The 13,283-nt window shown below is 36.1% G+C and overlaps 1 protein-coding gene across 5 annotated transcripts; it reads right to left on the reverse strand.

Moving 5' to 3' along the window:
- Positions 1 to 4,403: 4,403 nt before the first annotated feature.
- On the reverse strand, positions 4,404 to 12,072 carry LOC306862552 (PLAC8-like protein 1). Of its 5 annotated transcripts, XR_013783579.1 has the most exons (6): positions 11,757 to 12,045; positions 11,323 to 11,371; positions 10,975 to 11,158; positions 8,802 to 8,938; positions 5,779 to 6,204; positions 4,404 to 5,226 (listed from the first exon to the last, which is right to left on the reverse strand). XR_013783579.1 is itself a non-coding variant. In XM_079405416.1 (5 exons), exons 3-5 carry the CDS (start codon positions 11,150 to 11,152, stop codon positions 6,073 to 6,075), a joined length of 447 nt encoding a protein of 148 aa, XP_079261542.1. In that variant the 5' UTR covers positions 11,153 to 11,211; positions 11,323 to 11,371; positions 11,757 to 12,072; the 3' UTR covers positions 5,425 to 6,072. The 5 variants fall into 5 exon arrangements, 4 of the variants coding, with proteins under 4 accessions (XP_079261542.1, XP_079261540.1, XP_079261541.1 ...); XM_079405416.1 differs by lacking the exon at positions 4,404 to 5,226 and having other exon boundaries at positions 5,425 to 6,204; positions 10,975 to 11,211; positions 11,757 to 12,072; XM_079405414.1 differs by lacking the exon at positions 4,404 to 5,226 and having other exon boundaries at positions 5,425 to 6,204; positions 11,323 to 11,478; positions 11,757 to 12,053.
- Between the last annotated feature and the right edge of the window lie 1,211 nt (positions 12,073 to 13,283).

Raw genomic sequence — 13,283 nt, forward strand, 5'->3', positions numbered from 1 at the left:
CAAGGTCTTCAGAATTACTAGGGCTACAGGCAGGTGAGAGTTTTTTCAGGGTTGGAGCTAAACTCTGCAGGACATTGGCACTCCAGGACTGATATTGCCTACCTCTGTTTTGCACCATTGTACTTCGACGTGGTAGTCATGTCGCCGAAAACTGAGTAATTACTGTCCCAATGTGTAGTGATCCGGGGTCGTTACCAGTGCCTGGATTCGTGTACACAATATGGGATCTTATTGAAACGCACCCTCAGAACATTTTAACGATAGCATAGTAACACCCTGACATCCACCCACAACACCCTAAAGCAACATGGGGTGAGTTCTGTTTGGGCCAGCACTCTTTTGCTTACTCATCTTTTGCTCTAAGTTTATCTCAGCCTTGCTTTCTCCCCTCTTGTGGTTCTTATACAGACCATGTTTCTCCATTTCTTGCTGACTGGTATTTTTTTTCTCTTTATTATTCCAACCACACTCCTTTTTATTCACTTCAATGTGAGTTTTATTACATTCTCTCTCTGTCTGTCTTCTTTGCCAACCCATTTCTGTTTTCACATCAGTGCAGGAGAGCTGACTGACGGCCACTCGCTCATGTTTCAGGACCTTCTATTGTACCCTGACTCTCATGTCATCTGTAAAATATTTTAATTTCTCTCGTATGCACCCCTAAAGCATCACCCTATTTATAGACCAGTGCACTTTCAGGTTTATGCCTTGCAACTTTTTTGACATGCCCTTTTTTTTTACGAGGCTTAGGCAAGTGTTGTGTGCATTTCAGAGAACTACTTCCAGGAAAGAATTAATAATGTCACACTGCGTTTCACTACTGTCTCTCTTTTTAATGCGTATTATGTGATGTGGCCATGGGATTTAATAGGCTGTGCTTATCGCAGCATATTAAAAGTCATTTCCAGGGAAAGTAACTCGACCCATGAAAACCTCCCAGGGTGATGTGAATGTTCCTTGACCTTTAGAGTTAACTTCAACCTCTTTCTATAAGGACTTGAAAAATCCTAAAAGTCCCCATTTCACTTCAGAGGGATGTTCCACCTTGATGTTTGGAGCATATCGTGAAGAGAAGCAACTGATATCTCTTGAAATATTCACTGGATCACCCACGGTGCGAGAATTGAGATACTGGGTTGATGTCACGTTGAGGAAACTTCAAAGCAAGTCTTGCTTTCACAGGAGAGGAGAGCTTCAAAAGGACCATCGAGCTGTAAGGAGATTCCTCTAGTCATCCAGTCCTAAAAGTGGATGATATGATAAGCTCACCTCTTTAATACTGTGTGAACCCTTAAATAACATTGACATATACTGTATTTTAAAGGGCTCATATCATACATTTGTTCACCACATGACCGTTTTCATGACTTTTATTTATTTCGCAGCTGTACCTTTAAATCTGTGCCTTTAGAATCGATCCTCCACTAAGTGTCTCTTCTCATAGCCCGAATCACTTTGTGATAGTCACAAAATATGCTACATTATAAAATGTGCCATATAAACTTTTAAGATCAGACTGAAAATGCAGAGCTGTAGGCGCTGCACATAGCAGGAAAACCAACATAAAGAACATACAAGCAACATAACAATTGCAAGTATTTCATCATATTACAGTAGTTATTTTAGGACTTATATTTTTCCTCTCTGCTCCCCTTCATGTCACAGCTCAGGCTAGGATAAGATCTACACGCATTCCTGTAGTTATATATATATATATATATATATAAAATCAGTAATCTCATTGATTGAAAATGGAAAGGTCAAGCACATTTCATTAACAACATGTTCTGTTGTACTGTATACTGCATATGGAAAAATTTTGTAGATTACCTAGCTACTCTGCACATTCAGAAAAGGTGCGTAGCATGCTTAGATTATCCTACATACTGCATAATTAATAAACAAAGCCAAGTCACAAAAGATTTATATTATTTTCACTGCTCAGTGTAAACACTATGTATTGTACTGAGCACACGCTGAACCCAAATTCCATGTGTTAAGTGGCTGAAAAATATTAGCTGTCTCCTGTTTCCCCATTTGTGTGTGCTTTTCTTCATGATCTATTATATGCTATCATTGTCTTGTTCCATCACTAACCACTGGGGGTTTTTCTTTCAGCGCTTTCAGTGAGCTTGATGCATAGCGTCCAAAGGAAAGTCACTAGGGCACTGTGATACAGAGAAATACTACCCATAATTCACCTCACAAGCACATCAGTTGCATTTGGAATCATTTTCCTAGAATACTGCTGCTGATCTAGTTAAGAAAATTATCAGGTACAAAAATAAAAACAAACAATTCATATCGTACAGTGTTTAAGATATGAGAATCTTTCACGGCAGCTTCGCTGGGTTTTATCGGAAATCATTGCTTATCAAGATGAGCAGTGAAGAGACAGCACTGGGGAACAGCTCACGGAGACAACATCCTTATCACTGATGACCTTGACTGAATAACAAGTACCTAACTGGTTTGTTTTAGAGCTCTAAAGAAATCAACTTTTTCATTATAACAGAAAACTATATAATCCTTACAATGGAAGTCAACAGGGTCCAAAGTTGTTTTGGAACTACATTTTAATTATCACTTGATTTTCCTAATTTTCCATTGGTTGGATAAACAGCTAGTTCAACCACAAACTCACTTCAATGATATTACGTCACATTTTCAAAGTGAAATTTCCAGTGCACTAAAAGCATGATCAGTTTTCCAAAACAGATGAATGTGAATCATTTTATTACGTTGTTTGTTGTCTGTCAGTTCCTAAATTAAATGTCCAGTGGGGGTGATAAAAGATTAACGCTGTATTGCATTTAAAAACAACATACCACCGACACTAAACCTAACTGATAGTGTTAACAAAAGCATACATGAGATAGAAAGCACATTTGCTAAAGCAAACATATAATTTTAGCTTGCTTCTACAAGACTTTATCACAGCTTGTGATTTACAGAATCTGCAGCTCAGCAAAAGTGCTATACCGGGTGGGCTTCTGAGGAAGTTTACTATGTCAGAAAAGAATTAGTCATGATGTATTAGTTCACAGAAACTGCATTTTAAGGACCAATTCTCACTAATAACTAACATGCATATTACTAGCATATTGATTATTTATTGGTACTCATAAAGCACATATTAATGCCTTATTCTGCATGACCATATTTTAGATCTCCTAATCCTACCCCATACCTAACTTAACAACTACCTTACCAACTATTATTAAGCAACAAATTAGGAGTTTATTGAGGCAAAAGTCGTATTTAATACTTGGGTACAAGTAAGAACTGGACCTTAAAATAAAGTGTGACCTAGTTTACAAAACAGGCACTATGGTAAAAGTCTCTTGTGGTCATAACATACCTTCCAAGTGTGTAAGTCTTTATTAATCAATGAAATAAATGTTTTGCACAAATGTAGGTCGATGCATGTTTTGCTATGTTTAGCATAGCCTATTCGAACTCTGTGTGGACAACACAAACTTGTCAAACTCTGACTGTCCAAATTTTACAGATACAAACCACTAATCAGTATTGAGTAGGCTGATATAGTAGACTTCAAAACAGAGGCATTATGAGGAGCTAAAACATTCCACGTGACCTGCATGTCACCACGCTCTAAAAGACACCCAAACACATCAGCGCTGGGAGTTCAAAGACTTACAACATGAGTTAAGACGAGACCTCAGAGGAGCAAGAGATAAAACCCACAATATGCCACCATGCAGAATATACAGTATTTCTGGTCCAAAGCCCATTTTAAAAGAAACGGTTGACTGGTCCTTCAACATCTCCTTCTGCAGTGAGTCTACACATCTATGCATGTTTGTTTTTTGCTGAACAGATCCAAGCTTCAGGCACTCAAACATCTACAGTAGCTGGCCGTCCATCAGCTGCGTGTTGGACTGGATGGGATGGTTTCTGCCCCAGGTGCCTGAGCTGTTGCTGTGGATGGGGCTGTTACCACGGGACACGTGGCTGCTAAGGAGATACACACACATAAACACTAAGAGACGTCACATCTCTCTGGGGCACATATGCTCCACAAAGTGCCATGGATTCTGACTTCAGTCAGAATAAAACGAGCATGTCTGCCATTTTAATATTTCAAAGGAGGGTTTTAACCACTATTACAATAAAACGAAGAGCACATTAGGTGTGTAATTGATGTGATACTCATAATTTATTATTTGACAAATGAGTGTCTAGAGTAAAGAAAAAAACCTGCCAAGTTCTTAGTAATGTGGTTTTTGTATTAATGTTGAATTGATATGGATTTTATATGGTTTTCATACTCAAGAAGTATACATTTTATGACCCACCTGAGTGCATTTTTTATTACCCCAAAAAAAAAGTTTTAAATTCATTTTTTTTTCTCCAGCATTTGTATTTATTTAATTTTTTTTGTAAATGATGAATTAATAAAAATAATGTTTTTGTGGATTCACACCACATATCATATTAGAGCAAACTTTCCTAGTTACAAAGTTTTCCCCTCAAAAATGACACTTTTAATTAGGCTTTGATTTTAGACTTGATGCCTCCAGAAAAATATCAATGACTTTGAATTGAAATGAAAAACCAGGTTATCATAGAGAGTGCATTCAACTCATATGTGTGAATTCCATTTTTATGTATTTTCAAATTTCAAGAAGCATGTCTTTAATTTAATAATACAAATGTTATATTTCATGATCGGATGTGATCTTGACAGCATTCAAGAGAAATAAAACGCGATTAAAACTCCTTATATTCCAAAAAAGCAGCTTCTCAATGATTTTTGAGAAAAAAAATCATGCTCCTTCCTCACAGTTGTTCCTGTCCTGTCCTCATTTTTCACTTTTCTGGTTTTGTATCTGCAGTGCTTAAGGCTCCAGTGGCTGCAAGTCCCCCAGGGGCCTCACAGAAAACCCTTGACGGCAACCATACACCTGTCGTCTTACACACACACACACACACTCTCGCTTTACTTCACCCGAGGACAGTGTGTGTGACAACAGTGCCCTCTACAGAAATACACACACACACTTTTTGGACCAGGAGAACAGGGAGAATCCAGCGCTTTTAGATGACATACAATCCTTGAGAACCATGATGGATGATTTAAATTATTTATAGGGGAGGTTGCTAGACTTTTTTTTTTTTTACTGCAGTGAATATGTCTCAAAGTATACACATACCTTAAAGTCTTGGTTGTGAGGGATGAAATGGTGAAGAAACAGTGTAGATCTGGGTGAATGAATGAATGGATAGATATAGTTACTGAAATACTGAAATATTTGTGACAACTAGCCCAATCTGTACTACATTGAAAAAGAGAAATTATAAGGCAACACATAAAAAAAAGGATTTGTGACAAAAAAATAAAATAAACTGCCTAGTTGACACATTTACAAGTATAAGCATTTTAGAAAACAATAGCTTTTTACATGTTCAAAATGTTTTTAATTTGTTAAATAGAGTTACTGTATATTCATAATGAGAGTTAATATTTATAATGTTCTAAACTTACATTATGCATATTATATAATGTAATATTATTAGCATAATTTATTTATCATTTGTTAATTGTATGTTTAGCCCAGGTTGATCATACATAATATATATAAAATAATGTAAAATTCCATATGAGGTTTGACCAGATTTGGCTGATTTTTATAGTACACTTTATTTGAGATCAAATGAGAGATGAGATGTCACATCAGTTTTAACTGACACATTTTAAAAAGAGACACAATCCAGACTAAATTCATGTAGAGAAACCTATATATGTATATGCACCGTGAGAGAGCAATCTGAAATCAAAGCATACACAGTCCCAGAAGCCATCAGAAACCTCTTCTCCACTCATCCGTCTCTACACCCATCTGTCACTCCATCTCTCCGTCAGTTTGAAATGTCAGCGGCATCAATCTTCAAGCAGAGAGTTACTGATATGTCTAACCCTGCGTGAAGTTCAGGACCCCGGGTAATAAACATCCTGACAGCTGAGACGGCCCTTTAGTCTTTTAGCATCGGCAAAAACACGGATGAGAAGAAAATCTGAGCTGTGTACACACACACACACACAGTGTCTCAGGAGCTCTCCAGCGCGGTAGAAACGGTGTAGATCTGTGTCTTCAGCCTCTTCTTCATCTCTCTGATCATCTGACAGAGGGCCAGAGGGTAGCAGCAGTATACCGTGGTCCAGTCCTCACACACACTGCCCTAGAGACACGCACAGGACACTCTAATGTATTCTTAATGTAATATAGCCAGACAAATCAGAGTTTGTAGATTTCTAAGTAAGGATATGTTTCCCTGATATTGATTTAACACCCAACCCAAGTCAAGGAATCTAGTTACAGAATTTAATTTAAGGAATCTTCATCTAACTGTCAAATACTGGATGTGTTTTACTTCTTAACACAAGAAGCTTATGACAAGATAAATCAAAGATAAATCTCTAAAGGAAATATTGTAAAACGCTTATTTTTCAGGTCACTATAATCCACTGTTCAGCAGAAACTCCAGGATACAGGAATATCTGACTTGAGCTGTTAGTTCTCGCATTAAGGTGATTTTTTGGCATGCACATCCATCTTAGACTGAGCATAGCTGGCACATTCCCAGGAAACATTGCCATTTATGCTAATGCTCATTCTATGCTGTTTTAATTTGATTTTAATTGAAAAGGCTACTGCTAGCCCTACATTATATATATATATATATATATATATACACACACACAAACTGCCCTCCAAAAGTATTGGAACAATAAAGACAAAATTGCTCTGTTGGCTGTGGAGTCAAGACATTTACAAATATGATTACAAGATGAATATGAGACAAAACTACAGAATGTCACATTTTATTATTGGGTGATTCAACACATAGATGTTTTACCAGCTAAGAAGATCAGCACTTTTAGAGTTTCATCCCTCTATCTGATGTGAGCATAAGTATTGGAGCAGTTTCCTCACAGGTCTTTCTAAGTGATCAGCTGTGTCCTGTTGCATTAATTCTTCAGATATTAAAAGCAGGGAGTGTGTCGTATCAGTTATATCCATTACTTCTGTATTCTGAATCTTGCATTCGATGATGACACAGAAACCAGGATGAAGATGAGGGAGCTGACTTTGAGAGAAAAGCAAGAAATTTGGATGCTAAAAGAAAAGAGGAAGTCAGTTAGAGCTCTAGCAAAAACAAAGGGTATGGAGAAATCAAGAGTTTGGAAACAACCCCAGCAACCAACAACGACCTGATCGACTGAGAAAACAACAGTAGCTGATGACAGACAAATCATAAAAGCTGTGAAAATGAACCCTAAAAGACATGTTTGTAAAATCGCCAACAACTTCCAGAAAGCTGGGGTGATGCTCTGACAATCTACTGTCCTCAGGAGACTTTGACACAGAATTACAGATGCTACACAGCAAGATGCAAACCTCTGACCAGCACCAAAAATAGAAAGGCAAGATTAGAGTTTTTAAAAAGCACAAAGTTGAGCCAGAAGAGTTTTGGAACTGTTTATGGACCGATGAGACAAAGATGAACCTTTATCTAAGTGATGGGAAAGCAAAAATGTGGAGAAAAAAAGGGAAATGCAAATGATCCCAAGAATACAGCCTCATCTGTAAAGCATGGTGGAGGTGGTGTCATGGCATGGGCATGCATGGCTGTCTCTGGAACAGGCCCTCTCAACTTTACTGATGACTTAATGTATGATGACAGTAGCAGAATGAATTTGGAAGGGTACAAAACCATCTTGCCTACCAATATTCAAGAAAATGCCACCAGATTCATTGGGAAGTGCTTCATATTGCATCAGGACAATGACCCAAAACACCCTGCCAGTTCAGTCAAGGAATTTATAAGGGCAAAGAAATGGAAAGTCTTAGATTGCTCAAGTCAATCTCCAGATTTAAATCCGATTGAACATGAATTTCACCAGCTGAAGAGGAGAGTAAAGGCAGAAACTCCCCAAAACAAGCAACAATTGGAATTGGCTGCATTAAAGGCTGGGAAAAGCATTTCAAAGAATGAGACCAAGAGTCTGGTGATGTCTTTGGGTCACAGACTCACTGCTGTGATTGTGTGCAAGGGATCTGCAACTAAATAATAGCTTTTAATCGTTTATATCTGCCTTATGTTCAACTGTACCAATACTTATGCTCACATCAATGAGTGGGATGAACTCTAAAAGTGCTGTTCTTTTTATTTGGTTAAACATGTATGTGTTGAAACGGCTAATAATAAAATGTGACATTCTGTAGTTTGGTCTCATATTCATCTTTTAATCATATTTGCAAATGTCTTGACTCCACAGCCAACAGAGCAATTTTGTCTTTACTGTTCCAATACTTATGGAGGGGACTGTATATATACATATACATATATACATATATACATATATATATATATATATATATATATATATATATATATATATATATACACACAGTCCCCTCCATAAGTATGCATAAAGTGGAACAGAATGTATAGGGTCAATGCCCAATTTTGACTTTTCTTATATGCATAAAGCATTTATATAAATATATAAATAAACTCTGTAGTGAAAAAGCATGGTATATTAATTATAATAAAAGTAAAATGATGACTTTGCTTAAAAAAAAACAAAAAAAAACAGTGCACACTAAACAGATCAAATCAATTTCAGAATCCTGCTAATTTTGGCAGGTAGTAAACTAGCACTTTTTCTGTAACATTTCCAACTGAACTGAAAATTCCAAAAACACACTTGCAATATCCAGCACTAATCCACTTTTTTCTCTCTTTTTTTTCAATTACTGCTGAATCCTTACCCTGATTTTAAAGCGCTCTCGAATGCCCACCCTCATGGCGAACGTGGAGCCAGGCAGCAGTGGCAGACACATGCATTCTCCATACTGATGAGCCAGACTCAGGTCCAAACAGCACGGCACAAACGCACCCATCAGAACTGCACAGAAGAGGAGAGAGATGCTGTGAAACACGGGTTGGGATCTGTAGCATGAGCTTATCTGCAATTAGTTTAACACTGCTTATATTGTTTGACTGCAAAGAGTATCCAATTCTGATAAATATGGCTTTGAAAGATAAATCAATGTCCTTGGAAGAAGCTGAATTTTGTTTAATACCGTGGATTACTTTTATAATTATTAAGGAATGTCATTAACTTTTAATGAGTGTGAAACGGTACACAAGCTCCTGGATTAGGAAAACAACCATAATTACTTTATGCTTATAATGAATAGTAATACATGGTGGAGTACTAAGCCACTGTATAACTGTAATTAAAAAATAAAAAAGTAGTAAGTAATTTATGTGATTTGTAAAGTATTTCATCTGAGGAAGCAGGATACTCTATCTTTTTGAGAATTGTAGTCATGTTTAACTATAATTTTATAATTAATGTAATCCAGAAATCTAATAAAATAATAAGGGTACCACTTCCGTTTAGGGACCAATTCTCAGTATTATCTAGTTGCTTTTTAGCATGCATTTATTAGCATTTTGACTGGTTATTCGTACATATTAGAACATATGGTAACACTTTATTTTAGGGTCTCTTAACTAGTTGCTTATTAGCATGCATATTACTAGAATATTAACCATTTATTAGTAGTAATTAAGCACATATTAATGCCTTATTCTACATCCCAAATCCAACCCAATACCTAAACTTAAGAACTACCTTACTAACTATTAATAAGCAGCAAATTAGGTAAAACATGATGTAAAAAAAAATAATAATGATTGTGAGAATTCAACCCCAAACTAGAGTGTGAGCATAATGGGTTTTATACTCAGGAATTTGTTTGTTATATTTTTACACAAGACCCAAAATGTGATGGCAATGTGATTTGTCAATAAAGTTCAATCTCAATTACTGGTATAGAGAGGCAGAGGCTTCATGGACAGACTTGCAATGAATAAGCTGCTGCGTCTGAGGCTATAAATATATTACGCCAAATTGTGTCCCACTAGAGTTCCAGGCCAGTTTCATTATTTTGAAATAGAAAAAAAAAATGTCTCTATTACCAAAACTGAAACTCAAATTATTGGTCGAATTACTGTCTTAATGATGGAAGCCATTAAAGACAGACTAAATCAAATAAAAACATGAATGCAACTTTATATTTCCCAGTGTGACTGTTTTTCGTAATTGCAACTTGCATCGGAGTCTTTGTTTCTCCCAATTGCCAGCTTATACCTCCAATTTACTAAGAGCTTATGTCAGCGCAAACAACTCTTTTGGCAATAGCAATCTACTGTCAGGATTTACTGAAGACATGCAATGAAAAATTAGTAATATGGACAGTTTTTTTTTTATGGCTGACCTCATTGCATATGCATTTGTAGGCGTTTTCCTTTCAGAGGCAAAATTTATAAGAGAGTATTCAACTGAATCATGCAAGGTTTGTGGTAGCCAGTTTTTGTATCTGGTGTTTGCATCATTGTTTAATGCCCCCCAAAAAGCACGTCTTAGCCTACTTTGAGTCTGTTGTTAATAAATTACCCGTATCTGATTATCATGTTATCAAATGATATGTCACAATGCAACTTTGAGTCCGGGCAAAGTGAGTTGAAATCTTGCAGCTGCGACTTCTTAACTCTCAATGTGATTGGATTTCTTAATTACGACTGTGACTTTGATTCTCGTAATTGCAACTGTATTTCTCCAAATTTTGACTTCACAATGCGACTTCATATATTGCCAATTGAGTTTATGTCTTGCAGTGGTGACTTTTTTCATAGTTGTGACTTTATATAGTCCTTGGTTCTCACAACTGCTACCTTATATCTCTCCAAATTTTCGATTTTAAACCTCTAAAGGTTGCTTTATACGTCCCAATGCGACTTCATATCTTGAAAATCGAGTTTAAATGTTGTATTTGCAACTTTGTTTCTTGAAGCAGCGACTTGTAACTCATAATATGACTTTATATCTCATAATGGCAATATCAATCCTCTTTCTCAAGCACGTCCTCTTACACGTTCTGGTGTCGCCGCACACGTCAAGCAGTCCTGTGCTCCAGTCTCCTCCTGTCTGAGTGATAGTGGTCACTGTTGTGGTGGTCACTCCGAGGCCAGGTTGAGTCAGAACAGGAAGTTCCATCTTCTCATTACCTGTTGGTTTTGCTTCAGTATCGTTTCCACTAGAACCGTCCATTTGGTTCTGAAGGTGATACACAAAAAGCAGCTTCAGAACAAAACCACAGACGTACAATCCTAACAAAAAAAAAAAGGCAAGTAAAATGGAAGTCCTTACCAGACCTGAAAGTTTTGACAGTACTGTGACATTAAACAAATTAAATGCATACTAATGAGATGAACACTTACATGGTGAATGTCAAAGTGGCTCAGAACAATCCCTCACAATGACAACAGACTAAAGGAAGAGACAGGGGTGAGTTTCCTATGGTGACCGTGGTGTGTTGTTTCTGATAGCCGCTTGGCCAAGAAGCACTGACAGAAAGCTGCTGTGAGCTGATAAGCCTTCATACACACACACAACACACACAGGAGAGCCCCACACAAATGAAAACACCTCTCAAGTGCATTCAAATACTAACTCTCAAGTCACAAACAGAAATGCATCACACATACAATTCAGAATTCAACTCAAATACAAGTATACAACATACAATCAAGCATTTTAGGGACTGCAGGCCTACTTACATGTATCCCACTGGTTTGTACATTTTACACACACACACACACAATATTAAACAAAAGCTTGCAAATGACACCTCAAACACGCAACAAGAGCTTACCAGCGATGCAGTCTGTGTGTGATGTTACAATGCAGAATTGCACGTTCTCTTGAGGTTAATGTCTCGCATCACTTCCTTCTGCACCGAAGCTAACGCACATCAAACTGGGTCACATCCAGTAATGAAATATTGCATGTAGCTGTCATATGTAGAACGGCTCGCTTATATGTTTGCCACCCAAGTCTGTTCAAGTGCATGTAAGCGTCCATCTGAACGTGTTTCTTTGTGGCTGATCTAGTCTCCACTTGCATCCGACTGTAAAAAATGAGCCGGGCTTCATATCTGCTACAGCCTGCTGAAAATAGAGTTATATCCCTCATAGCGCTTCTTAGTTAGCACATTTTCAGCGCTATTTGTTTTTGAAGGTTTTTTTTTTAAACATATGACCTTTAAAGAAAATTAGTATTTTCTTACCTCAGTGTCATACCATAGCCGTAACAACCAAATATATTGGGAGACTATCAGATTAGTAAATTTAAGTTTTTATGGGATCAAAAATACACTAAAACATTATTATTGTGAAGGATGATTATATATATATATATATATATATATATATATATATATATATATATATATATATATATATATATATATATATATATATATATATATATATATATATATAGGATCGTGTGACACTGGAATAATAATACTACAAATAAATATTTGCATCAAAGAAATAATAATAATAAATATATATTATTATTTCTTTGATGCAAATATTTATTTGTAGTATTATTATTTCAGTGTCGCACGATCCTTCAGAAATCATTCTAATATGCTGATTTGCTGCTCAAGAAACATCTCTTCTTATTGCTTCATATTTTGGGGGGATTGTTTAATTTATAGAAATTTTATAAGAGCGGCATTTCTTTGAAATTGAGATCCTTTGTTACATTGCAAATGTTTTACTACTATATTTGATCAAATTAATGCATCCTTGCTGAATAAAATATTAATTTCTTTAAAAAAAAACACCTACCAGACCCCGAACTTCACTCCTAAAACTGAGAAGAGGGGAGAAAAATTACAAAATAAAATAATAAAAAGAAAAACAACTTTCAGTAATAATTTTGTTGCAATGTAACACAGAAAGGAAGTCACTGCAACAAATTTTGTCAGAAAGATCAAACCATTATGTTTTAAAGGAAGAAATATTGCAGCATTACAGGGTTGTAAGTGCAGGGACAAAGAAACATCCTATATTTTATCTTAAAGTACATGAAGCACTGTAGAAAAAAATACTTATCTTGAATTCAATAAAAAAAAAGATGTTGGTAGCATTTGTTTTTGCCTGTATTCTTATAAATATAAACAATTAACGTGTAATGGTGATGAATGAATGGCTAGCTATTTAATTCATGTGATAGTTTATTATATCTAAATAAAACCGATTAATTTCAGTATGTGGCTTTTTTCTTATTAATTATATCAGCACCAAGTAATGAGGATGAAAATGCCAGCAATTCTTGATAATGATCCAGACTGGCATCTATGCAGTAAAAAAAGAATAGGAAACAAATA

Source organism: Barbus barbus (assembly GCF_936440315.1).
Source record: "Barbus barbus genome assembly, chromosome: 43".
In the NCBI taxonomy this organism is placed as follows: domain Eukaryota; kingdom Metazoa; phylum Chordata; class Actinopteri; order Cypriniformes; family Cyprinidae; genus Barbus; species Barbus barbus.